Source organism: Prionailurus bengalensis, chromosome D2 (genome assembly GCF_016509475.1).
Source record: "Prionailurus bengalensis isolate Pbe53 chromosome D2, Fcat_Pben_1.1_paternal_pri, whole genome shotgun sequence".
Lineage (NCBI taxonomy): Eukaryota > Metazoa > Chordata > Mammalia > Carnivora > Felidae > Prionailurus > Prionailurus bengalensis.
In genome coordinates, this window is record NC_057351.1 from 82,170,704 (window position 1) to 82,196,543 (window position 25,840).

At 49.8% G+C, this 25,840-nt stretch overlaps 2 protein-coding genes across 5 annotated transcripts in view; one reads left to right on the forward strand and one right to left on the reverse strand.

Annotated features, from left to right (window-relative positions):
• Positions 1-25,536, reverse strand: part of INSYN2A (inhibitory synaptic factor 2A) — a 58,680-nt gene extending 33,144 nt beyond the window's left edge. The window contains exons 1-2 of the mRNA XM_043597864.1: positions 25,369-25,536; positions 5,106-6,279 (exon numbers count right to left, since the gene is read on the reverse strand). Coding sequence (XP_043453799.1) covers positions 5,106-6,274 — 1,169 coding nt within the window. The 5' untranslated portion in view covers positions 6,275-6,279; positions 25,369-25,536. The remainder of the gene's footprint in view (positions 1-5,105; positions 6,280-25,368) is intronic.
• The window catches only part of DOCK1 (dedicator of cytokinesis 1), a 530,259-nt gene that overhangs the window by 251,560 nt on the left and 252,859 nt on the right, over positions 1-25,840 (forward strand). The window lies entirely within an intron of this gene.

Genomic DNA, 25,840 nt, shown 5'->3' on the forward strand with positions numbered 1-25,840 from the left:
TGCTTTAGTGATTAAAAGAAAACAGAGCTGAGCAAACCACACAGGATTCCACGCTGGGTTTGCATTAACTTGTTCCCGCCCTCAGGTCTTTATTTCTACTTCCTTTGTCTTCAAAGCTGCTGTGAGCACTTGCCCTCAAAGGGCCCCTGATCTCAGGGGGACTCCCTTGGCTTACTTTTCTTTGCTCTCCCCCGTGTGTGTGTGTGTGTGTGTGTGTGTATGTGTGTGTGTGTGCGCGCGTGTGCACGCGCGCGTGCCCCCGGACCTCACGTCACAGAGAAGTACTCTTTCTCGGTGAGGTTGAACAGGATGGACAGGACCCCGGGAGCAGTCACGGGGTTCACGGCCCTTCCTGCAAACTGCCGGACCCCTTGGGCTAGTTTGTTTTGGGCTAGTTAGGCTAGTTAGGATTTTCTCATTTTCAGGGAGGGTCCCACATTCGCTCTGACTCAGTACAGATGCTTCAGGGGGCTTCAAGATTTCGTCTCTGTCCATCCATCACATCTGAGGGCCCAGCGTGGCCTGGGTTCTGCTGTGACCCCATTCTCCAGCCACCCCCCCCACCCTCCCCGCCAACACCCAGGCCTGCAGGTGACACCCAGGTGATGTTGGGACACTTGTGACCAGCGAAAGAACCTACTTAACTTCGGGGAAACACAGATCCTGCCCTCGTGCTTGACAGCACAAATACAGCCCCTCATGTCGTCTTCGGGTCTTCTCTGAATAGCAGAGTATCATTAGACTGTCACTGGCCATTGAATCCATGAAGACACTAAACGTGTGGGGTACAGACTCGGAAGTAAATAACCGTCTCCCTGTGGAGTGCCCACCACAGTGGCTGGGGAGCGCACGCTGTGAGCACTTGGGACCCACAGCCCGTGGGTCCCAGGGGCCCCTGCCCAGCAGCCCACAGCTGCTCTGGGTAATCACGACTGTTAGAAGTAGTTGAGATTTTAGACTCAGTGCCCCGTTGGCCTGGTTCAGCCTTCAACGACTACATTAACGGCTTACTGAGGCAGTCTGTGTGACCCTGAACTCCCTGGGAAGAGACCAGAATAATACTGAGAGCTCTGAAATAAGCAGAATAATTCTTGGCATTCATCCAAGCAGAGTGACCAAATCCCGCCCGTACTGCATAAAGCGAGCGATTTCAGTGAACCGCCCCAGCGATTTGACAGGGACTAAAGGGCGTGATTCTGAATACTTTTTTCACAGCTACCCGCTTATGGAACGCGTCCTCTGAAATGCTCATATTAGGGCGTGTCCGCTCCTCAGTGCCCGCCGTGCGTTGGTGTCTGCTCCTAGCTTTGGAGGCACCGTCCTTATGCTTCTAGAAGCCTGTGGTAGAAGATGTAAATGGAAGCTGCCTGAGATTAAGTAACTTCCCTAAGCTGAGAACGCTCTGCGAGACCTTTTGGGAATCTACGTAAGCAGATGAGATTAATGAGTCTCATGGAAAACAATTTGGAAGCTACTAAATGCGGTTGAGTTGGAGACACAGGCATCCCCATGCCCAGAGGAACGGCTTCAACGAGCTTGTGTGAACCGCTCACTAGTGAAAAGAAGTCCTACTAAAAGGTCACACATTCAGGGTACTTCGAGAGATGGAAGTTGGCCACTGGCCACGTTTCAAGAGTCCTGGCTCTTCCCTGGCTCTGTCCTAACATCATACCCCAGGGCAAGCCCGTGGCCTCACTGTGAGGGGCGGGTTTAGAGGCAGAACTTTCCACTGGGATTCAAAGTCGTGGGCTCTGAGGTGCACATAAGCTGCCTGTCCTCACCCAGCTTTCTCCTGATGCAGGGAAATTCTTTACAAAGCAGGCTGCCTGTGCTTCATTTGGGGGTGGAAGGTGGACAGAGAAATTGATTTTACCCAGCTTCTGGGTCTTCCCCACTATCGATGACTTTATAAACGCTAGAATATTTCTCAAGGAAAACTCTACTGATATTTTAACTTGGCCATGGAATTCTCTGTCAGGTTATTATACAGTGAGTATATGATAATCTACGTAAAGTAGACTGAGTTTTCATTTTTTACCATGAGGTGCAACGGTAACACCTCTTCCCTGGCTTAGGTTGAGGACATAAAGTAAGTCCTGTGAATTCCTTCTTTAAAGTGACGATCCTGGTGCATGCCCTTCAGAGGACTGGTCTGGTGCTCAGAGGAGCAGAATGTGAAATTGTCAGGATTTTGTCAGCTGGTCGCAACTGGCCACAGTAGCAATATTGACGCCGTGGAAATCAACAAATGCTATTATTCCCCACCCCCACCCCCGGAACCAGCTGTTAAAGAGGTGCCAGCAGACCTGTCTTACATCCTCCCACTCTGCGCTGGACCCAGATACCCGGGAGAGGGGTGGACAAGAACCCTGCTCTGTCCACCTGTGAGGCTGCCGTCCTCTCAGATTCCGGCATACAAAAGAGTGATGGAAATTTGAGTTTGGGCCAAATTAATGACCATGGGCATGGGGAAGAGGGCCACTCTCAGGGTGGCCTTGGAGTTTGAAAGCACTTGATTCATTGTTACCTGAGTCCAGAGGACTCAGAGACACAGGTTTGGAAATGAAGGATCTGGAAGAGATGTGGGAATTCACCAGGATACAGAACTGCCTTCCTGCAGTGAGCTTGTGCTGCACAGGCAGCGGCCAGACCGGGCATTGATTCTAAAGTCAGGTCACCCTTTCCCTTGATCTGTGGGGCCCAGCGCTCACACGGTTAGGAGCCCAGCACTGTGGGGGATACTGGGGTGACGACGGACTGACGGACTTTTGGGGACGATGGCAGTGCCCCGTGTCCTGTGCAGGAGCCAGTCCGTGCACGTGGCTCTTGAGCACCTGCCGTGTTGCCAATGCAACTGAAGAACTGAATTTACAATTGTAATTAACTTGAGTTTGAATTTCAATAGCCACATGTGGCTGCTGGGTACTGTATTGGACAGAACAGCTCAGGGCTTGTAGGAAGAATATTGATGGCAGCCTGTGTGCCGAGAGTGTGGAGGGTACATTCATCACACTGGATTCAGATGTGGGACTGCTAAGTGTTCTCCAACACCTTTGCCCAGCAAGACCAATCAGTCCCATTCAGATGCGCCCGGCACTGGGCGAACCGCATTAGAAGGTCACCCCGTATCCTCCTGTCCCCTCCATCTGCAGGACGTGTGATGATTCCCAACTCCCAGGTGAAGAAACAAGGCACAGAGAGAAACAAGGCAGTGCATGCCCCAGTGCAGGTCCTCAGAGTCCTAATTCCCACCTCGAGGTGCCTTCTTAAGTGCACGGCTCTGTAGACCGACAGCACTGACGGGAACTCAGAGGATCCCATTTACAACCAGTGTCCACACTTGATCTGATAGTGTGTGGAGCCTACATGTATAACGTGGTTCTCCTTTCGTGGGGTGTTCGTGGGTGTTCAGCCTCGGCAGTTTTTAGTTCAGCACAGACCCTCGCGAGCATACACATTAGCATATGCATGTGGCTTTACACCATTTGGCGACTCTTCTCCCTCCCCCAACTAGTGATGTTGGGTTCTTCCTGTTTTGCTGTCTGGTTTCAGTCACTCCAAGCTGCCTCAAAGGCAGTGATCGGGGCCCGTTTGGGCTTTTAATTCCTCGGTGGGAATGTGGTCTACCGATCGACAGACCCCTTGCAGAACCACCTTAATGTGTTGCTTTTGGCTGTGCACGGAGTCAAGCCTAAATGACTGAAATGGGATGAAAATGGAGATGTAAACCCAAGACTGAAAAAGGCCCTTTGAAAACATCCTGCAACCTTAGGCTCCTGCTAATCTCCTGTTAGATTATTTTATGACTGCCTAGCAGCTTAATACCATCGACTGCAAACAGTACTTCGTATGAGGGGGTGGGGTTATTGAGAATCTGCTCCCTACTGGATGAGCCACCTGTGCTAAGCGGGAGAAGCCAGCCTCCGGGCCCAGGGCTTAAGCCTCACCTGCTGCCCTGGGACACACAGACTGTGTCCTCCGCATTGTCTGTGGTCCGCAAACGCTATAACTAAACCACAGCAATCCTCTTGAGGAAACTGGGCACCACGTGGTTTGTGCCCTGACGGTACATTTCTTGGCTTACCTTCACACTGGCTACTAGCTCACTCGACCCGGGGTGGGGGCCGCAGGGGTGGGGGTGGGGGTACTCCGATCCCACCTCCAGACCATTGCCGGGAGGGAATCCAGACAGTGTCAGGGGGAAACGGGAAAGAGAAAGCCCGGCAGTGAAGACAAAGGCTGGTAAGCCGTGGGCACCGTTTCGAGAAGCATGGAACTTTTGTTTCAGCACAGCCCGCTGCCAGACCCATACGAGCCTTCCTAGCTAAGGGCTCAAGACTAGCATCCTATCGTTAGCTCATTTAAGTTTGCTGCTGCACAGTTTAAAAGATGGGGAACAAAGTTCAGCAATCTGATGTCAATGCCTGACAGCTCAGGCTGCTAACTGGGTCTGGTTCCCCCTATGGTGCAAATGCACGCACAAGACCACTCGGGGAAAGGCACGTCTCCTCGTGACACACAGACAGGGCTTGCCCGAGGGTGGGCATTGCCTCTAGGAGCTCCTCACAAGGACAGAGAGACATCTCCCCTATTGTGGGAAACCCTAGCCCTAAATATCAATGTTCTTCCAATGATTTAATATAACCAAGTCAGCATTTGCTTTGCAGAACGCCACCTCAGTTCTGTTCTCTACCATAACCCGATTCCTATGAGGCGAGGAGCTTCTGATTTAGAGAATTTGGACTGGCCTACCCTGTGAGACGTCCTCAGGGTCATCAACCTTGCATCGCAGGGCACACAACAGAAAGACCCAACAATTCATTCATTCAAACTATCGGCACATGGTTTGAATTCCAGGCCAAGCAGCTGAACGCCAACCATCAAATCAGTCTTCACGGCGAGTACGCAGTGATGTCTGGCATCATACAATAACCTCGGGGCCCCTCTGAGCTCACGCCATCCTCAGACTATCACCTTTGCGCAGAAATGAGGAAATGTCAGTCTCACTAAGGATCTGGGCCTTGGAGGCTGCCGAGGGACCCTGGGTGGGCTGGGCGCGGGGGGATGAGCCCGCATGGCTTCAGGGGAAACGTGGGCATACATACCCTTCCCGGTGGGCCTCTCCTTTCTCCAGCTCCTGAATGACCCCCAAGAGCACTTTGATGGTTTCCTGGCTTGAGCTGATCAGGTCCTCCATCACCTGGAGCTGTGCTTTCAGGTCGACGACTTCCGTGTGAGGCACGATTTGTCGGGATTCTCCACCCGCAGTGGCCGCCGCGGCGCAAGGCTGGCCGTCCTCCCCCGGCGGGGCCCGGGTCTGCGTGGGCCGCCCGCTGCATTCGGGGGACAGGCACTGCATCGGGGGCGAGCGGGCCGCCACGGGTCCCTGGAGCCCGTTGAGACGCGAGGCTCTCCCCCGCTCCTGGTCGGCCGCCGGGCACAGGGGCCACTCGCTCGCGGTGGCAGAGTTTGACAAGGCGGCCTCGAGGGCCTTCGCGCCGGGGGCAGGTGCATAAACGGCGGCCACCTCCGTTTTGAACACCGTCCCGTGGGCTGGCGGAGCGGCTTCCTCCGTGTCCGGGGTCGCCCTGCCGTGCTTCGCTCTGCCGTGCAGCTGGTGGTCGGGCTCCCGGGAGGAAGGCCGAGCGGAGTTTTGGAGAGGCTCCTCTCGGCAGCCGGGCGCATCAGGGTTTTCGCCTGGCTCTGCGCAGTTGAGCCCGGCAGGCTGGTCCAGCTCATTCACGTGTTCGTCGGAATGGAAAACCGAGGCCGCCGTCTTGTGCACCCGGCCGGCACCCCAGGGCCGGGCCTCCTCCCCCGCCCCTTCCTCCTGCTTCTCCGCCACAAACCCGTTGTTTTGACTTTTAAAGGCATCCGCAGCCGGGATGCTTTTGAGATTCCCCTTTTTGCGGTCCAGGGGGAAGGTCTGGTAACACTTTTTCAGGTCCGGCGAGGTCTGCACGCCTGTGCTCTTGGTGACATTGGGGATGGCCCTCCGCGCGGGCACGGTCATGTATTTGCGGTAGGCTGCTCTGTAGGACACGGGCTTCGCCTCCCGCTTCTCGCCGGGCTGTCCCGCCGCGAGCCGTGAGTCCCTCTGCTCATTCTGTGCCTCGCAGATATCCTTAAAGCGCACCTGCAGGGCTTTATTCCGCTTTTTAATCTGCCGGTTGGGATCCAGGGCGTATCTCATCTCCAGGGCCAGGCAGGCGGCAGGTTCGACTTCGCTCTCTGACGTCGTGAGTACGCATTTGCCGGTGTCCTTACTGACCATGATTCCTGCGTTCAGAAACATCAACACAGGCGTCAGTGGGACGGAAACACACACGCGAGCACAGGCACACACAGCTCCTAGCTCACCTCGCTACTGCCTGCTTCCTAATCACTTTTAAACAGGTGAGGTTGGCCTTTCTGTTAAGGAAAATCAGACAGGCGGAGAATCGCTGGCAGGCACAGCTTGAGATGCTTCTCCGATATTAAAGCCTGCCTGCTTTTCCATGTGGGATACACTCGTTTCTTTTGATAGTAATGCATGTTTCCCCATTAGACAAACCTGTTTTACTATATTCATCAAGAAACCCAACGATGCTGCCTCTTCTGCCTTCAAATTATCATTTTGCATACACGCCTCCACTTCATAGGCAGATGGCTTTCCAAATGCATCTTATTCGGTTTGGGCTTTTACTAGTTTTTTGAGGATGACGTGATTAATCTATTACTGGAATCCAGGAGAATTGGTGTTTTCTTATTGGGGAGGCTAGGTCCTGATCAGAGAGATCCATGTGGAGCGCCCTACGATGAAGGAGGGAAATAAACCTCTTTGTCTGTCTTTGCCAACACGGGCGCCATGGGACAACGGGCACACTGCTATGGGAACACCAGAAACGGTTAATCTTTGCGGTGTGGCTTGCTTCTAATGGGTTAACACTAACCCTAGAAAGAACATGGGTTCCCCTGCATCGATAAAGACCGTGTTAGCAGCTCTGTTCTTTGATTCTATGGAGAGTGGTATTTGAAAAAAAAAACATTAAAAAAAAAAAAAAGAAATTATTCATTCTAGAATCAAGTTTTGTGTTTTGATCCCAACCTCTGAAAACGAAAACAATGGTGGTTGTTTCAGTATTTGAATCCCGAAAGAAAATAAAATCACAAGGCTTTATGTTAATCATGCAGATTCATCTTGGGCTGAATTATTAAATGCATCTAAAAAGGTGCAGGTGGCCGATGATCCCTCTGGGGAATACCCGTGGGGTAAGTGCCTTCACTGTATCAGGCAGATTCACAGCTGCTCACTGCACGTGGAAGAATCTTCTGGAGGGCCGAACTTAAAGGAAGAAAATAGTTATGTTGTTTGTGAGTTAGCGCTCGGGAAGAAAACAGTCAGATGGGAGGGACCGGGGTGTACAGGGCCCTGGCCTTAGAGCAGCACGTCCAGAGAGGCAAGGTCACAGACGTGAGCCAGATGAACAAGAAGGGGGCCCAGGCCCTTTGGGCTGTCCGGGGGGGGGGGGGAGCCCATGAACCCGATACTGAAACCTCCAGGAGCACTTTTCTGGAAATGTTACAGGAGGTGGGTGAGGGTATGGGCCGCCCGGGGCTCCGCTGATGTGTGTAGACTATACCTAACACCTTTAGTGCCGTGTGGTCCATTTCAAGGAGAAAGTGGGGTTCAGAGAGGTTATGTCACTTGTTAAGGTCACACAGCAAGTAGGACGGACATACAGGCAGGAGCAGGATCCTGATCTCCCTGATGTCTGAGTTCATGCTGTTTCCCATAACCTCAGGTGTCCAACAGAGAGGCACCTCCCCACATCCTTGATTCTTATTGGGGTCGGAATGCATGACACTGGGCATGACCGTCCGGCGAAGGCAAAAAGTGGGGAGAAGCCCAGAGCCCCCATTTGAGCGTGTTCTAGAACTGCCGCTCCTTGCAGCCTGGGGACTCTGCAAACTGGCCCTGGCACTTTGCAGGTCTCCGCTAGAGTTACTGAACAGAAGGCTTAGAGAGAACTTAATTATGTCATCACTTATGCCATGAGGATGAACCGGCAGTCACGTTGGAGGGCAGCAGAAGTGAGCTCTGCCGAAGTTGCTTTAGGTCGGACCAGGGTTTCTCAGCCTTGGGACGCCTGGCATTTGGGGCCGGATGACTGTTTGGTGGGGGTGCTCTTCTGCGCACGTAGAAATGTTCAGTAGCATCCCAGCTGCTGCCCATTAGACAGGAGCACCTTCCCCGTGCGCCAGTGACCTGGGGAGAGGGGGACACGGCCGCCCCCAGGTAAGAACCACCACATTAGACCATTCCCCTTCGATGGCTGGAGTGTGTCTCCGCAAGGGAAGGGCCTTCCTTCCAGCAAGGTGAATGGCCGAGAACAGATGGCAATGTCCCGGCTCCCGGGGTGGGGGATGGGTGTTCTGGAAGGTGCCTGTTTCGAAGGGCTAATCTGGAAATGACCCGGCTCTATGCCTAGCCAGGAGGGAGCCACACCCTCATGCCACTGCCACATCTGTGTTTCCTCTGACAACAGAATTACCCCCAAACAGTCGCTCTCCTAGGTAGTCTGGAGAAGACAGAGAATAAGCCTTCTTTGGCTGTTAGGCTTTACTGGGCGCTGAGGATGTCTGGAGGCCTTTGTAATTTGACACTTGAAACACTGGGCAGTTTTGGAGAGAGCATTACAGGAAGGGAACAGACTAGAGCCGCATCATATCCTGGCTCTGTGTTGGGAAGACGAGATTCTGGATGGCGGGTGGGATAGAGAAGGCCTGCTAAGGAGAGATAATATATATCTTTTACAGACACTTATCCCAACAGGTTAGAATGATGCACACAAAAGGACTTGGTGTGGGGAAGGTATGGGGGACATGGGGGTCTAATGAGAAAATTAAATCTTAACCCTCAGTCTTATCTCGTAGTCATTCTTGAGCTGCCTTTGTTGTCCAGCTGTGTCAGACTGTATTGTCCCATCATTCTGCAGAAGACCTTCCTCCCAGGGAAAATTTGAAAGGGAGAGCATTTTTACAAAAAGCAATTTACTAGTAATTTTTCAGCCTTTTCCCTGCCACTACTGAAAAATGTGTGTCTGAATAAGTTTGTCCTACCACGCCATTCATCATCGCGATTCGCCAGGAACTGCACCGAAATAATTTTCTTACGTCCGTCCACTGGTTTGGAAAGATATTCTGCATCTTGGGCCCAACCATCAAACTAATAAAACAAATCAGAAAAATTAATTGCCAGTGGCAAAATAATAATAATAAACAACTCCAAGCTCCTCTCTGTTTTACAGGGAGTTGCTGAGTGTATAAAAATCATTTTCTTATTAGTAAAAATGATGGTGATACTTCAGATTCTTTTGCTCAGTGTAGTTTGTGGATGAATTCGTTTTTAACTAGAAATGGAATTGTCTTAATCTCACCGATAAGAAAAGACATCAAGGAGTTCTTGTTGTTGACTTATTTGGACCTCAGATGGAGATCTGCACACCTTTTGATGGGTGGGTGGCATTTACTCTAAAGCTTTAGGATGGAATTTTCCTGGACACTGAGAATTACTTTCATATTAAACGGTTACACCTTTCTGGGGGTTCACTTGCTGTTTATTGGTGGGGGGGGCGGTGCTCAGGCTGGTAGTGATGGTTAAGGAAACGGTTTTGTCGTGAAAGGACATCAGGTGTTCCAGAGAAGACATTCCATAAATCGAGGGTTCTGGCACATCGTATTCATTCATCATCCCTTCGTTCATTCAGCGCATGAGTGTGCACCCGTCACGGCGCGAGGTCAGCGTGCAGTCCACGTGTCCTCCTGCTTCTAAGCAAATGCTAACATTCTCTGCACTTCACTTGGATTTTCTCCTTGACCCTCAGGACGGCCTCCCAGGGGAGGCACTCTTACTATCCTCAAGCTGCAGATAGAGAAATTGAGGCTCCAGATTTTTTTTTCTTTCTTAATTTGCCGAGGGTCCCACAGCTCAAGGGCCACCCCCCCTGCATCTCTCTAAGTCCCGGGCATTGACCTGCTGTCCTGCCCAGGCAAACCTGGAGCCTCTAAAGTGAGTGCCCTGCAATGAACTTCAGAAAGCATCCAACGGCTGGACCTCCTCTCAGCGACTTCCTTGGCCTGTTTGTCGCAAGGCATGTGGGTGTGGGTTATGCGGGTTATGCGGAGAACCTGCAGGTAGTTCCCAGGAATAAACCTGGCCCCGAGCACAGACTCGGGCCCGTGAGGGCCACCCGGAGTGTTGCGGTCCTCCTGAGGCCACAGTGGCATTTTCAGCGATGGCTCGCCTTGGCTATGTCACCTCTGAGCAGCATGGGCTCTGGGTCTTGGAGTTAATCTCTTGGTCCCAAAGCAGCAGGAGTTCATAAAGTTTATTTTTCATAAGAAAACTGTGTTTGGGAAGTCATCGGACTGTGTCGTCTTGAGGTGAAGGTGGCGAGGCACGCTTGAGCCCGTCTGGCTCGGGGAGAGCTGGGGGTGTGGAGGAGTGTTTGGAATGTAAATGTCTTAATTACCCTCAAATTAAAGTGCATAATCAAATGTGAGTTGTAAATATATAAACCCTGTATTTTTAGATTAGTGATGGAGAGTCATCTCTGCGTGCTGCTTTAAATTAATAGCTTATATAAAAATGTTCCTTCCAGCCCAAGGAGTGATAAGTGGAAACAACTAAATGCCTAACAATAGGTAAACGGTTAAGTAAATTATGGTGTATGTTCACTCAGTGCGGCCATTAAAATGATAATTATAAAGATTATTTAGTATCATAGAAAAACACTTACGAAATAATGTGAAGGGAAAGAAAGCAGTCTCCCAAATTGTACTGGAAGGAAATGAACAAACATGGTCACCGTCGTGGTGTGTGAAGATCGGGCATTTGGGGAGATTTATCTTCTTCCTTCTGTTTTCCAGTTTTTGTTGAGGGAGCCTTAATATTATCGTGTTGTTTGCCAATTAAAAACCGCAGGGCGAAGTCAGTCCGCACCTCAGGCAGAATGACAGGATCAGGCCGCTGGAAATTACACATACTTGCATCACAATAAGAAAAACCCAGAAATGATTAGATTTGGGTGCGTGCAGCCTCCCAAAGGTCACCTTTTATTGTTGGGAGGAAGCTTTGAATAAAGGACGAAAATGAATTTCAAAGCACTGATGTAAGCGTTAGCGTGTGGAGTACGTGTGCAGATGTGCACACGTGTGTGCACAGAGCTGTGCACCTAAGTGTGCGTGCACAGGTTAGGAGAAGCAGCGTTTGGAAGAAGATACGTCGGTTTCCGAGCAAACTCACTGCTGGGGTGAGACCTGCCATCTGTTTTAATTAGACATGAAATGGATTTGACCTATAGTCTGCATTATTTTCTGAAGTAACCTGGGATCTCAGCAGCTGACAGGAGACTCTCCACTGGATTAGCTCCATTCGGAACGTGTCTGCACTACCGGGAGGTTTCCAGTTTGGCGCTGTGTGGTGATCTATGTGGCACGATGCAGCTGACTGACCGTGGGGGCTGTTGAGCACCTTGGCCTTGCCAAGACAGCCCCTAGTGTCCCATCAGTCAGTGGAGATAGCAAAAGAGCTAGGCAAGCAATCTGAAGAATCTGGAAGGGGACTGTATGATATTATTGGTTTTTCTAGTGGCTTTCCCGCTGTTGAGACACCTTGGAGTCACAGATGCTGGCTGGAATTCAAGATTAATTGGGTCAGCATTTTATTCCATATGCTGAGGGAAAGCCTGAACATTAGGCCAGTCAGAATGGCAGAGGCGGGGTGGGGGTGGGGTGGGGGTGGAGTGGGGGAATGAACCTACCTTCTTTAACACTCCGCTTCCCGGAGGGTAGGGAAAGAGGTACAGGATCTCCCCCATTAAATGAACTCGTTTGTGTTGTGAAATGGTTAAGTTTAAGGCCTTCCTTAACAGAAGTCCTCCCTTCCTCAGGGCAAAGCTAACTGCTATAGATTTTGGACTGTGTCTTAGTTAGATTCATTATCCCATTTAATTTCCTTTAATACACTGAAATGATATTTTTCCAGACATTTGTTCACTTCTTCAAAGGTCACTGATTCAGAGGACTAAAACGGGGTAACCAATGAAAACCGACACCCCTCTGAGATTGAAAGTTTAGGGAGGAGGGCGCTAAGGGAGCGGGCAGAAACACCGCCCGATCGTGGCCCGTTCCCTTGATTTGTGGAATATTGCAGTAAGGCCTCCATCATTAAGAACCGATGACCGTCCAGTCAGAAGGAGGGAAAGGGGGCACTCATGGAGCTTCCACGCAGGCTTGTGGCAGAAGGAAAGCTACCCGAGGCGGGGCCCCAGCTCACACATATCTGTGATTTCAGATAAACGCATTTCAACCAACAGAAACCCTACAGTCAATTACTTCAGCCACATAATGTAAATCAGTGTTGCCACACAGACTCACACTGGCCTGTTTCTAATGAGCGGGGAACCATCTAATGAGAGGAAGTGAACCATCCGTGTTATACATGGGTGCTTGGGGTCTGATGTTGAGGCTTTAGAGAAATCAGAACGTGGCCCTCTTCAACAAATCCGACGTTTTTCTTCATTTGTTTCACTATTTACTTAGTTCTTTGATCTTCAGCTTATACTGATGTTAACCTTTGCTCATCCTCTGTCCAAATGGAATCTAAATTAGTAGAAATGAATTAGCAAAATTTTATGATATTGGCAAAAATCAACTGGGAGAAATGCCTCCTCCAAGTGAGATGTTACATCAGTGTAGAGAACAAATTTTTTATTTGTGGCAGTTAGCTTTGCTAATTGATAATGTCCAAAGAGGGTCCAGAAACACCGATTCCAACAACCCACCAAAATCACATGTAAGATTAGTAAAAGGAACTAATTTGCCTGCTCCTCTCTTCTCCCCAGTCGGCATGACAACTAAACACGATGTTAAATGTAAGTGCTCTAGCTTTGAATATAGCTCATTGGTTCGTACAGATCAATGTAGCTAACGTCCCACCTACTCTCCTGCCTGGATGGCTCCAGGTAATTAAGCAACAATCGTTGTTAGTTTGGAGCTCCAAAGAGGTTGGAGTTAGGTGGCCTCCCATGCTTAGACTTCATGGGAATCTCAGTGGAAAACATGTACATAGTGAATGAACTTCGGGGTAGTTTTGCCTTACTCATTGTGATGAATCTGTATTTTTTTTTTTTTTTTAACTAAATGGCATGTCTTCACTCATGACCAATCCTTAAGCTAAAATTAGGACATTGATTTTTCCAAAAAATAAGGATGTCAGAAGAGTTTATGATTTCCCTGCTGTTTCTCAAAGTTGAATCTCAAGATACTGTTTGGGAACCCCCCAGGGCAGGGCTTCTGCTTGGAGGTAACCGGTCACTGCAATTGCAATGATTTAGAGTCGAAGATGCAATCTATCTTCCTGGCAAGACCATGTGAGTGCCCATCTATTACCCTCAAAATGGATCTCCCTTGTATTTTTCACTGTAGTGCATCTCCTGTGTTTCCTTGGCCTAGCCAAACCATAGACTTTGCGAGGTCTTGAGTTTACTGCAGAGGTAGCTAAGAAAGAAAGGGAGAAGTGAGCCTTTCTTGTGATCGGTTTCTATTTATAAGTGGACAGCAGAACACAGAGAAATTACTGCCCCAGGAGCCCACTGTACAGAATCCTAACAAGAGGCCACAGACCATGACCTGAGATCCTGGGGTGGTCCGTACTCAACCCAGAAACATAGCTACTATGCTCCCCTTGGCCACGCATGGAACAAAGGTACCTAGTATTACATACAGGACTGAACGTGGCTTGCAATGGCGTCTAAAGACGCGTCTCCCAACTTAGGATGGTGATGAGTCCCTCGCTGTCCACTGTGAGCTCACCCTAGCAGGTGCTGGCAGTACTTGGCCTGATTCATTCTCTAATTTAATTCTTCGAAGCCAGTCTTCTCTAGGTCCCAGTGATTTTTGTTTTTCCTTCCTGTTCCTTTACCTGTGGGCTTCTTCCTTTCTGTTCCCACTGCTCCCACCCTGACCTTGGTGTTCTCACATCCCCTGCCCTCGGCTCTCTATCCTCCATCCTGGAGGTTCTGCTCATCCAGGCTTCGAGTTCCTGCACTGTCTCTAGAACATACCGTGGGCAGTCCCTGCTTTGCGTCTTCAGTTCCTGTGGCTCCTGTTCCAGGACCGTGCTTCTCACCTGCTTTCCCCAGGTGGTCTCGTTTTGACGGTCCAGTTCTACCCCTTCTCTGGCTTCTCCAGTCCTCACGCTGCCTTCACTGACACGAGGGGTAGCACTGGCGTGTCTGGGGTGACCCGGCACCACACCAGGTGCTGGGCACACAGGAAAATGAGGCACAGTTCTGGGGAAAGACGTGCGTCTATCGATAGCACCTGCCCACTGTGCCTCCCCAGGAGATGTGCAAGAACCGGCCTAACGGCTGAGTCACTTCCCTTTGATGCGTGTCAATTCTCTCCTTACACAAATATAAGTGACTGTAGACGAGGTCCCTCTAAGCACCTCTTCTCTGCTGAACTCAGTCAGCTTTGATACGTAATTGGTCTACGAATATAATGATATACATCACAGTATCCTCACAGCTGGGGCCTTCCCTGTGGATTTCTAGAAGGCTAAAGATGGGTATATCATATTGGTGGCTTCTAAGGATACTTTCTGCGTTACCTGAATCTTCAGATCAGGTGGAATGTGGCTGTTTTCTGAAACCTGGGTAGGAATTAAATGAGTGGAAGGGAGAAGGATACGGTTTCCTGAGGTTCATAAGTAAAACCATGCTGAGATTTTTATCTTCTGAATCTTGGCATAACTATCTTGAGTTTGAGTGTTACAAAGTATTACCTTAAATTTTCTTCTTCGCCTGTAGAGGTGAAAGAGAGGACCCATACACTCGCAGAAATGAGTATATGGTTCAGAAATGGCGAATGCATCAACCACGTGAGACTTTAAGGACGCCAAACCCCGCATAGTCAAAAATCTGCGCGTCACTTTTCACGCCCCCCCAAACTTAACTGCTAATAGCTTACTGTTGACTGAAAGCCTTACTGATAACACATATAAAATGTGTTAATCAGTGTTATGTTATGTATTATATTCTGTATTCTCACAATAAACTAGCGAAAAGAAAATGTGACCAACAAAATTATGAGGAAGAAAAAGGTACACTTATGTACATTTACAGTACGGTATCAGAAAACAAAACCCCAAAACTCACCTATAAATGGACCCGCACAGCTCAGACCCATGTTGCTCAAGGGTCAGCCGGATGGTATATTTAACCATGAGGTACGGTGGGGCCCCTCACGACACGTGTTGTAGTAAGTATGACTTGCTGGGGCCTGCTGTTGATTAGCTCTTACGTTATCCAGCTTTGTTCTCGAAAGTGGGACGCAGCAGTGGTAGGATTCAGTAAGAATTTAATTCAAAAATTGCAATAGCTTGGGATAACAAAAACATTTAAAAGTGTGGAATCTCGCTAATCTCAGCCTTCTAACTGGACTGTGGTTTTTGCTACAGAGTGGGGGGAGCCATTGGCCTGCAGGGGGGTGGGGGTGGGGATCCATGGAAGGTCCGGAGCACACCTTTGAGTCCGGTGACTTCGGAAGGGTGTGTTGGGCACACGGCTTTTGAATGAAACAAACCCCTTTCATTTCTCCTTACTTTGAATTGAGTACATGCTATGTGAAATTGTACTCGATACATAAAATCGGTACTTAGGAATGTAATCCTGCACGACTTTTTGTTCATGATGAATATAGACAGGAAGGAAAAGGGGAATGAGGAAATAGAGAGTGGGGGGGAACGTGAGGGTGACAGCCACACAGATGGACCGACAGACAGACACAGGAGAGGAAGGCTGATTCTCAGGGAAGTTAGTCCCAGTAAACCACGCCACATCCTGCTTGCTGTTACTTGGAGCCCCTGCCGTCAGCTATTTGATTCTTTTTCAGGGGCCCTTGGAGCGGCCCCTTCTCATCCTCTCCAGAATGGAGCCTGACCGCTTATGCAGGCTAGGACAGGCATCCGCGGTAGGACATCATACGGCTTCATGTTCTATGAAGCCCCCAACACAGTAAGTGAAGTGTTAAACCTAGTGAATAATCCTACTTTAAGTTTATATGTCTGGGTTCTGCTTCTGCCTTTAAATCTCTCCGAGACCCTCCTGGATCGGATGGCCTTTTCCTTCGCGAGGCTTGGGAGAGAGGGGCCGGACGGTGGGGACGGATTCTCTAGGTTCGTGGAGACAAGTTAGCTCCCTAGTGAGTAAGCAGTGCTGATGATCAGGAAGCGAGTCTCTGCATACATCACAACCCTCAAAGTACTTTTTCAAAGGAAAACCTGAATCTTTCCAAAACCTTAAGTGACCCCTCTTTGCTTTGGCCTTCTTGAAGCTGTGGACGGGAGCAGAGGTGTTAAAGAAGTGGAACCTTTTACAAGTTTTGGGGTTTGTTGGTTTGTTTGTTTCTTTTTTTTTTTTTTAAGCATTTTCAGATACGTAGAAGAGACTGGATGGAGGCTGTGCTTCCACAGGAAACAGAGAGACATGATCCCCCTTAAGGGTTCTACCCCTGTGCCCATCTTTCTAGAATAAAATCTATCAGTCCCCACCCCAGTCCAGATCAGTCAGAATTTCTGGGGATGGAGACAGGGCGGCCGAGATGGATGTCATCATCCATCATGCAGAGCCTCCAGGCCGCATGTTTTGTCTTGTTTTCTTCCCCACCCCCTCATTCTCTTCTCTTCTCTGCCGTATCGCTAAAGCACGGAGCAACACGGGGTACATAAAGGTACCTGTAAATATTTATTGAATGAAAGGAATAGTGAGTGATGTCCCAGGGGGGGCGGGCACAGCCAGCCCCTTCCATTTTGTCCAGAATGAACCTGGGGCACAGCCAAATGCGGGGTTGGTCACCAGCACTGCCCAGGCCACGGCTAGCAAGGTGGGGCCTGCGGTGGGGGTGGACTCACATTCTGCAGAGGGACAGTGAGTGGCCAGTCATTTGTCAGGGTTTAAAATAAGGGGTCGTTTGGTTGTCACCGCTGCCTTGTGGACTGATTAGTGAACGGCAGATTCCAAAGAAATTGGCACCTGGCAGGCTAATAGCAGGAATATGGCATCTTCACACCTCTGTTCTTTTGACATTTCTGGTTGGGGATGTAAAACATCTCGAATTCTGTCCCTTCCTAGGAATCCCACGGCTGGGGAAAGCTCTCCCTAACCGTGGATCTGGGCTTTGAGATCTGGGCTTCTACATTGGAGGGGGAGTACTCAAGATCATCTATTTAAGATTCTCACACTCTCGGCTTTTCTGGACATAGCGATTCCTGCGTGTGTTTTCTCCTACGATCGTTAAGAACTGGGGTGTAGAGACTGACTGCCTGATTGAGTTCTGGCCCTTCCTTGAATCAACCTAGAATCTAGAGCATGTTACACAGCCTGGGGGGATCATAAAATAAGAGTTAATACTTCTGTGGTGCTTGGCACAGATTAGTTACCCTTTTGTGCTCTATGTATGTTCTAACAATGCGTTCTCCAAACTCTCTCGGAAGGAGAGGTTCCCAGTTGTTGTTGTTGTTGTTTTAAAGTTTATTTATTTATTTTTTAGAGAGGGAGAACAGGGCAGGGGCAGACAGAAGGAGAAGGAGAGAGAATCTCAAGCAGGCGCTGTGCTGTCAGCGCAGAGTCTAAAGCGGGGCTCGAACCCGCGAACCGTGAGATCACCTCTTGAGCTTGGAATCAAGAGTTCCACGCTCAACTGACTGAGCCACCCAGGCGCCCTGAGGTTTCCATTTTTTATAAAGGTGGAGACATCGAGGCACTGATGGCAAGTCAGCGCCCATGGCCACACGGATAGTAACCGTCAGAACTGGGGGGACAGGTGCAGACAGTGTCGCCTAGACATTGCTCTCAACACTCTGATCTGGGACGAGGGCTCAGTCGGTCGGTGCCTTTAAAACCCTCAGAGTGCGGTTCTGGTGATGCCGTCTCTGGTGGCGAAGGGGACGCTGATACGAACAACACACTTAGAACATGTTATGTGTGTGGGCGACACCAAGTTCAGTCCTTGACAGAAACATGCTTAAAGGTTTCAACCTCAAGTGGCTGAATAAAAGTCTATACTTGTCTTAGTTTTTTTTTTTTTTTTTTCCCCAAGCCGGGCACACCATTGGTCCCTCTCACTGACTCTTCAGGTCTAGAGTTAGAACTGGTGCTTCGATGTAGCATTTAATGATCGCTAGGAGCGATTTAATGATCGCTAGAGCCTGGAGCCCTGGCTGACAGTCCATTCTCTAACACTCACTCGGCGGCTGACCCTGCGCCACAGAGGACCTGCCCCGCGCTTCCTCCGCTCAGTAAGAGTGGGCGATATTTTCATAGACCCAGTGTTCCGACCATGCAATAAATTCCATCATTCAGCCTCACCCTGGGTATTTTTGGCACACTAGCAAATCCGGTAGACACAATAAATAAAGTGGAGTTATACTTAAAGGAGAGCTAACTTCATATACAGAGACAAATATAAAGAACAGGAACAAAGCAACTTAAGCAAGGATTGAAACCACGTCTGTGAAGCCACCAAGCTGACAGCCGCCATTAAAACAAACACACACAGGAAGTGATCGAGAAAGGCAGTTCTCACTGGGCTCTTCGATGACTGGAAAAGTCAAATGAAAAATACGGCCTGACGGTATTTTTTAAGTTTCAAATTCTCTACACCGGCATGTGGCACGAACTTTTCTTGGGAATGATTCCCGTCCACACTTCTCTGAGCTGTGTGAGACTCAAGTGCATGATTAATAGGAACCTGGCCATTTGTGCCATGTGATTTCAACGAAGGAAAAAGAAAGAGGGAAAGTCTTTGTGCAGCACTCTGCTATTGGTAACAAGGAAGTGATAAATTGATGAGCCTGGCCCAAAGATCCATGGAGTTGATGTCATGATGTGAAACTGAGTTGTGAGGTCAAGGCCGAGAGGCAGACAGATATCTTCCAGTCAGCCTTCAGTTGACTCTATGAACTCTCCAGTATTTTGGTAAAACGGTAGTGAAAGTTCCTTCCAACCAAAAAAATGGTTGGGGGGTATAGGAACATTCTATGTGTCTGATTGACGTGTTAGAATCTCTCATTTCTCCTTGTTGTTCTTTTACTCTAGTACTAGGCCAATAAACTCAAACGCTTTCTTCCTTTAGAAACTCAGTTTCTACCCAAGTGAATTTTTACCAAAGAAAACTCTAAGGTTGAGTCTGGTGGTAGAAAAACCCAAGTCTTGGATTCCTTTTTCTTGCCTAAACACCGTGTAGCCAGGTGTGAGGACTGTCCATTTCTAGAAGCAGGCTTCCTTTTTACCACCCTCTCATGTATTTCCTTTTAATTTCTCCTACAAAAAATGTGCAACTTCAAGTGAAAGAGAAAAATTGTTGTTCAATCTGGATTCCCTGAATTTCTAGCAAAATCATTGATGAGGTTTATTGTTAGTAGCCTCATTAAATATTTATTAAGCATCTGTTATTAGGTACTACTATTCTTAGTCCTTCAAGAATTTCTTTGTCTTGTGAATCCTTTACTCCATTTTCATTCTCTTCTTTGAAAGTATTTCTCACGTTGGTTCTAAGAAGATGATGAAACTGTATTTTTTTGAAAGCATTTCTGGTTCGAAACTCAAAGTCAACTTTCTAATGGTCATCACATCTTTTCCCCCAAACCTGCTGGTTCCCTGACTTCCCTGTTTCCATCTATATCACCCACCACCCTGGTGGTATCTTTAATCCCGTCTTCATGTTGCCACGTTATAGAGATCTGCCGTGTGGGATATTTCTCTCTCAGCTGTCCCCTGACATCTCTCCCTAATGCCACCACTCACCCTTGGTACCAGTTAATTCTCACCTGTTATACCCTTTCATCTGGTTCATCTCTAGCTAACAAGACTCAGTCTTCTGGACATGTATGTTAACTGTTCAAAGCATTCACCCTTTACACATAGCTAGTGAGTGGAGGCCATTCCTGTCCTACTGGTTCTGCCTTAAACTGGCTCACACTCCTTCTTCACTCTCCGATCCTCACCCCTGCACCTTTGCCTGGTGTCGCTTCTCACTCTTCTCGTACAGATCTCCAGCTCTGAGCACATGACGGATGGGCTTCAGCTCCAGGATTTGCATGTGCTGGGCTCGGGGGCCCAATCTCAACCTTCGTCCCAGCCAGGGTGTTGCTTTCTCTCGGGTACCTCCACGTGTGCGGTCTGTCCTATCCCGATTCTGCCTCCCACCTCCTTTCGCCCTCCTGGACTGGAGCTTCTTGAGGAACCCTTCACTTGGTTTTGTGACACTCACACATTGTCCTGGCCACTGCTGCTACTGCTCAGTACATTTCCATGAGCGAGCAGTCCTTTGTAGACAAAACCATCCTCCTGTCCGTGTACCTTCCTTATGTGTGCCCATTTTTCAGAACCCAGGTTTTATAATTCCAGTACATTTCCAAGGACACGAAAGCCACTTACTATGAAAGCAAGCAGATTTCCTAAAGCAAGTTAAAGATGACCTAAGGTGTTTAGTCTAACCACTAAGGACACATGGAAAAGATAAAGAAACGAGAAGTTGACGTACACATGCTTCCCGGGGAACAACCAGTGTGGAGGGACCCACGTCACCACTGAAATGACGAACAGAGACTGGTCAGTTTCACGGAGGTCGGATGTGAATGTGATGCATCTCCACGGTAGTTGCTTCACCTGAGCAGCCGAAATGAGCAGCTGAGGCCCTCAGCCTCCTTTCCCCCTCATTCCCTCTGGAGTACTGAGGAGAGCAGCTTTTCTTTGTGCAGCATTTGTGGCCTCCCAAAGTCCTCCTCATGTCCCTCCTATGCTATAGTTTACGGCATTCCATTTTATGCCCAAGGCTAGATTATTAAGGACTGAATTGGAATTTTCCATAGTAACTGCAGCATAAACTTTGATCAGCATCTTGCCATGGTGTTACCATCTTTAAAAAATTTCTTTGCCCTGGTCATGGCTATAAGAGCGGAACTCAGGTGAACGTAGTGTGCCAGCCTGATCCCCTCTCTGATCTTTTCTGACCCACACCTGAGTAACAGCCAGATACGTGGTAAAGAGAGTAATGTGGATGTACAGTACTCTGAATAATCCGATCAATATACTAGCAAAGCAATATTCACGAATATTGACTTCGGGGATATTTCTTTTCCAATTCCTTTTAAATATGGTATTAGTGAAAAGGTGTGTAATTTGGAAACACGATCCTTCTTGTCCCTAATAGCTGCTTTTCTATATTCAAATTAATTTTCTCTCTGTCCCAATTAGAGCTGAGAATATGCACTCAGCAGAAAGACACAGAACTATCAGGTTAGAGTGTTTTGTTTTTATTTTAGATCAGCAGTTTGTCTCTTGATGATATCTCTGTATACCTCGAAGCCCCTCAGCTCATTCATTGTGGTATGAATGATGTCTGAAGTGCACAGACTCAGACCCACGCTGAACATCCTGATGGCTTATGGTAGAGGAAATGCTGGTTGACTTTATATCAGGAATTGAATTTGGCACCAGGACATGTGTCCTGAAGTCATGGTTTCTCTTACTCTGAGAGGTACGATTCTTGGTCGCTTGGAGACACTTCAGTGCCTCTGGATCTGAGGCAGATACAGTAGCATACGTGGTCCAGAGGTTCGAACCTGTACTTTGTATGGGTTGGCGTTTAACGTGAGATGACGTCTCAACAGTTTGTTTACATGAATCCCGGCAGGGTCCCCACAACTTGGTCCCAATCCACTCCTCTGACCTTAATACATAAGATGCGCAACTTTTTTTTTTTTTAATGTTTTCTTTCTTTTTTTTTTTTTTCAACGTTTATTTATTTTTGGGACAGAGAGAGACAGAGCATGAACGGGGGAGGGGCAGAGAGAGAGGGAGACACAGAATCGGAAACAGGCCCCAGGCTCCGAGCCATCAGCCCAGAGCCCGACGCGGGGCTCGAACTCACGGACCGCGAGATCGTGACCTGGCTGAAGTCGGACGCTTAACCGACTGCGCCACCCAGGCGCCCCGTGGATGCGCAACTTTTAAAGTAAATGGACTATGGTGGCTCAGTCGGTTAAGCATCTGACTCTTGATTTTGGCTCGGGTCATGATCTCACGGTTCATGGGATTGAGCCCCATTAAGAGCACATGGCCTGCTTGGGATTCTCTCTCTCTTCTCCTCTGCTTGCGCACGTGTGTGCGCTCTCTCTCCAAATAAATAAATGGATGAAAAATTATGATGTTTTACTATGTTTATGCTATAAGTGGGCTCAAATATCGAAGAAAGGCTTATCCAAATGTTTGTATGCGAATTTCACGGTAATAAAAGCGTTGTCATGTAATATCAATCATATTAAATTTTCCTTTAAAATATTGAAGTCGTTCCATAATGTTATGAAATATTAAAATCAAATATGTGAGGAGACTGAGAAGGATCTGCTTCATAAATTATGTCAGCTAATTTGGGGCTGGAAGCGAAGGTCTCAATGGAATTACAGTGGGGAAGGGTTCTTCACATTTATGAAGGAACTGTTTAAAAAAGATGCCAGTTTTGTTTGGGGAACCTTAATAACCTCCCTTTCTCCCAGATGACTGTGGTTTGCCTCAAATAGACATGCTTTTTTTGGTTAACCACCGGATCGGTTACGTAGCAGCCTTGACGTGTTACCTGCTCAGGTGTCTGGTGGGCTGGTCCAGAGCTCCAGGATACCAAATCCCCACTGCCCCTGCCCCTGCCTTCCTCCGCGGATGCTGGTCCGTAGACCCATCGCTGTGCCGTCTAGCTGTGATTTCTTTATCGTCATTCCCCGGGAAGTAGCCTGTCCCCAACAGTAACTAATTTCCTCATACAAGAGAGCTCAGTAGTTGCTGCTCTAAATGAGACAGCCATGGGTTGGAACAGCCAGGAGAATACAAATGTCTAGCTAAGTGAACGCATCTGTCCAGCTGGTCTGCTGTGATCAACTGTTCTGAGAATCATTTTTATTTTCTGACTGCTTATTTCAATGTGTAGGAGTCTTCCTGGTAGACTGATGCCTTTCATGCACAAGCCTTTCAGTTACGTGCTTGTTTACTTGCATTTTTTTTTTTTTTTCTTGATCGAGGGAAAAACAAGACAAAAATCCTCTATTCTGCCATGGGGAAAACAATTGTGGCAGAACAGAGAAGCCCCCCGGGCAAACAGAGTAATAAGGGTATCTAACTTTCCACGGGGCTTTTTGGAAGCGATTTGTGCAAAGCCTGGAACTCTCCGGCTTTTGCCTTCTTTGCCTATTTCTTAACCGGTATTTGTGCTCGTCAATCGGATAATGGGCCTGATTGAAGTAAAAGCTCCAAGTCCTAATCACAGTAACAAAAAATGAAGTCGTGACAACTGTAGGAAGTTCAAAGGCATACTCTGCGTTTCAAGGGCATCCTGTCTTTAAGCAGAGGTCTTTCATTTGGCTAAAGAAATTAAACAGAATCCTTCTGTCTTTAAGGAAATGGTGAACTGGGTGAAGAAAAGCCCAAACTCTCTGTAGCTAGCATAATTTATGCAAAATCATGCAATTAGCGATAGCTGTGCTAGACATTTTTTATCCACATGCGCCTCCAATAAAACCATCATGAGTAGCAGTGCCACCTAATGTAAGTAGTAAACATGGGTAGTAAATTACTAATATCTGGTGAGGCATGCAGACGGCAGGCCTTCCATTTTTCCTTTGAGATGCTCGTGCCCATTTGCTAATCATTCTTGCAACAACAACAACAACAACAACAACAACAACAAAGAGGCAAGGATAAATATGAACTTTTCTTTGGAAAGTGACATTCAACAGGATATGAATGCAATAAATAGCACAACGTGAATAGTATAAACCAGCACTTTCCGCCTCTGCAAAGTGAAACGATGGTTACTTTCTGCTTGCTCTGTGGCAGAAGCTTAACAACGTTAGAGCACTTTCATACATGTACGACTCGTTGGGAATGGCCCAGGTCAGGTGATTTGGGTGGGATTTTTCAGTCAAGTCCCCGTTCGCTCTAACCTTGACAGTCCCCCACTGGCATGTGGACAGGTAACCCCTAGCCAGTCCCTGTCCGAGGGAAAACCTCCCAGCGCATGGACCCGACCCTCTGCTAGTCTGAGCTGTAGTCCTGTGAAATGCTAGTGTGCGTTGGTAGCCAAGGCAGGGCTAGCCCAAAGTTCCTTCCCACTCTGGCCAGTTCACCTCAGGATGCTTCCGCAGGATTTAAGCGCCTAAGCAGACAAGGTCATATTAAACTGCTCTACTGCCTTCTCCGGCTCCAGCCCCCAGGCACAGACCTGCGGCGGGAAAGGGATCGGGGCAGAAGCCCTGCTCTGTAGATGAGCCAAAAAACACCTACTTTCTCCCCTATTTACTCCAGAGGCGCCTCTCCTCCCCCACTCCTGGCATCCCCTTATCGCCAGCTCCATCTGCCCATGGCATATTTCTGGGTAGTAGAATGCTGAGGTCACAGGGACAGGTTCTTCATCCCGGCGCTGGAGACGCCAGCTGGGAACCCTGAGCATGAACCAGCAAGACGCAGACTCTCGCTCTTGACTTTGGGCTCCAGGCGCTGCCCCGGCCCCGGGCCGGCCCGCGGGCACCCTCCTCCCTCTTGCCCTCGCCCGCCAGCAAGCTCGCTCGCTCGCTCTGCAGCATTGGTTGGTTTCCCACGCCTGTCCCGGGCTGACACGGGATGCCGCGCACCCCGAAGGCCCGCGGGCACCGACCCGGGCCCGCGGCCCCGCGAAAGTGCCAACCCGAGCGAGCCCTGGCGCCACGGGAGGAGATGGGCATTTCACGTGGGCATCTGCCTTCGCTCCCGCTCGCTCCTCTCCTTCGCGGCCGGCGTCAGGGCCCTTCGGCTCGGACTTATCCCCACCCCACCCCCCACCCCCGCCCCGAAGTTAATCAGCCGTACTTGCCAGTTCGCTTTAGTTTGGAAAATACTTAAACACCTCGAAACGTTCCGGGGACGCGGCCGCCCGCGATCCCCCAGTTCTGCCTGGCCAGGGCTCTCGGGCGCTCAGGAGGCTGTGGCGTTTGTCTAGAACCGACAGCGTAGACATGCAGCCCCGCTCCTCCCAGGCCGTCGCCAAAGTTGCCAGACGCCCCTCGGCGACCCGGCCGCGCCAGATGCAGTTGCATAACCTCGCCCGCCGCCCGGTCCGCTCCTGGCTGCACCGGCGCGTCCTGGCCCCGGGAGCCGCCGAGTCCCCGGCGAAGCCCGTTTGGGGGCGAGTGCGAGCGCCCGACCCGGGTCGGCGCCCGTCCGAGCGGTGCTCTGCCCGCGACCAAGTGCAGCGGGCGCCGGGGCGCGGGAGGAGGGCGCGCGGGGCTCCGCTTACCTTCCGCTGCTTACAGATAAGTCGAGGTCGGTGCGGCGCCTGGCTCGGGCATGTCTCGCCGCGGACCCGGGCGAGCCTGGCGCGGCGCGGAGCACTCCGGGCAGGGCATCCGCGGCGAGGCTCGCCGGGCTCGCGCGGAGGAAGGCTCGGCTCCGGGGACTTGGCCGGCTGCGCGCCCGCCGCCCGCCCCCTCCACCGCCGCCGGCCCGGCCCGCCCGGCCCGGCCGGCCCCCGCGCCGCAGCTCGCGTCCGGCCCGGCTCAGCGACGCGCGCGGGGAGGCAGCGGCTCGGCCGGCTCCGGGGACGCCCGCGCGTTCGCTCGCTGGCGGCGCGGCGGAGCCAGCCACAGCCACCCGGCGCCGTGCTCCTCCGATGTCCTCATTTACTGCAATTGTCTTCGGCGAGATCTCGGAGCCGGGGCTGGCAGGCGGGGGCGGAGAGGGGGAGGGAGCGGGAGGGAAGTCCTTGCAGC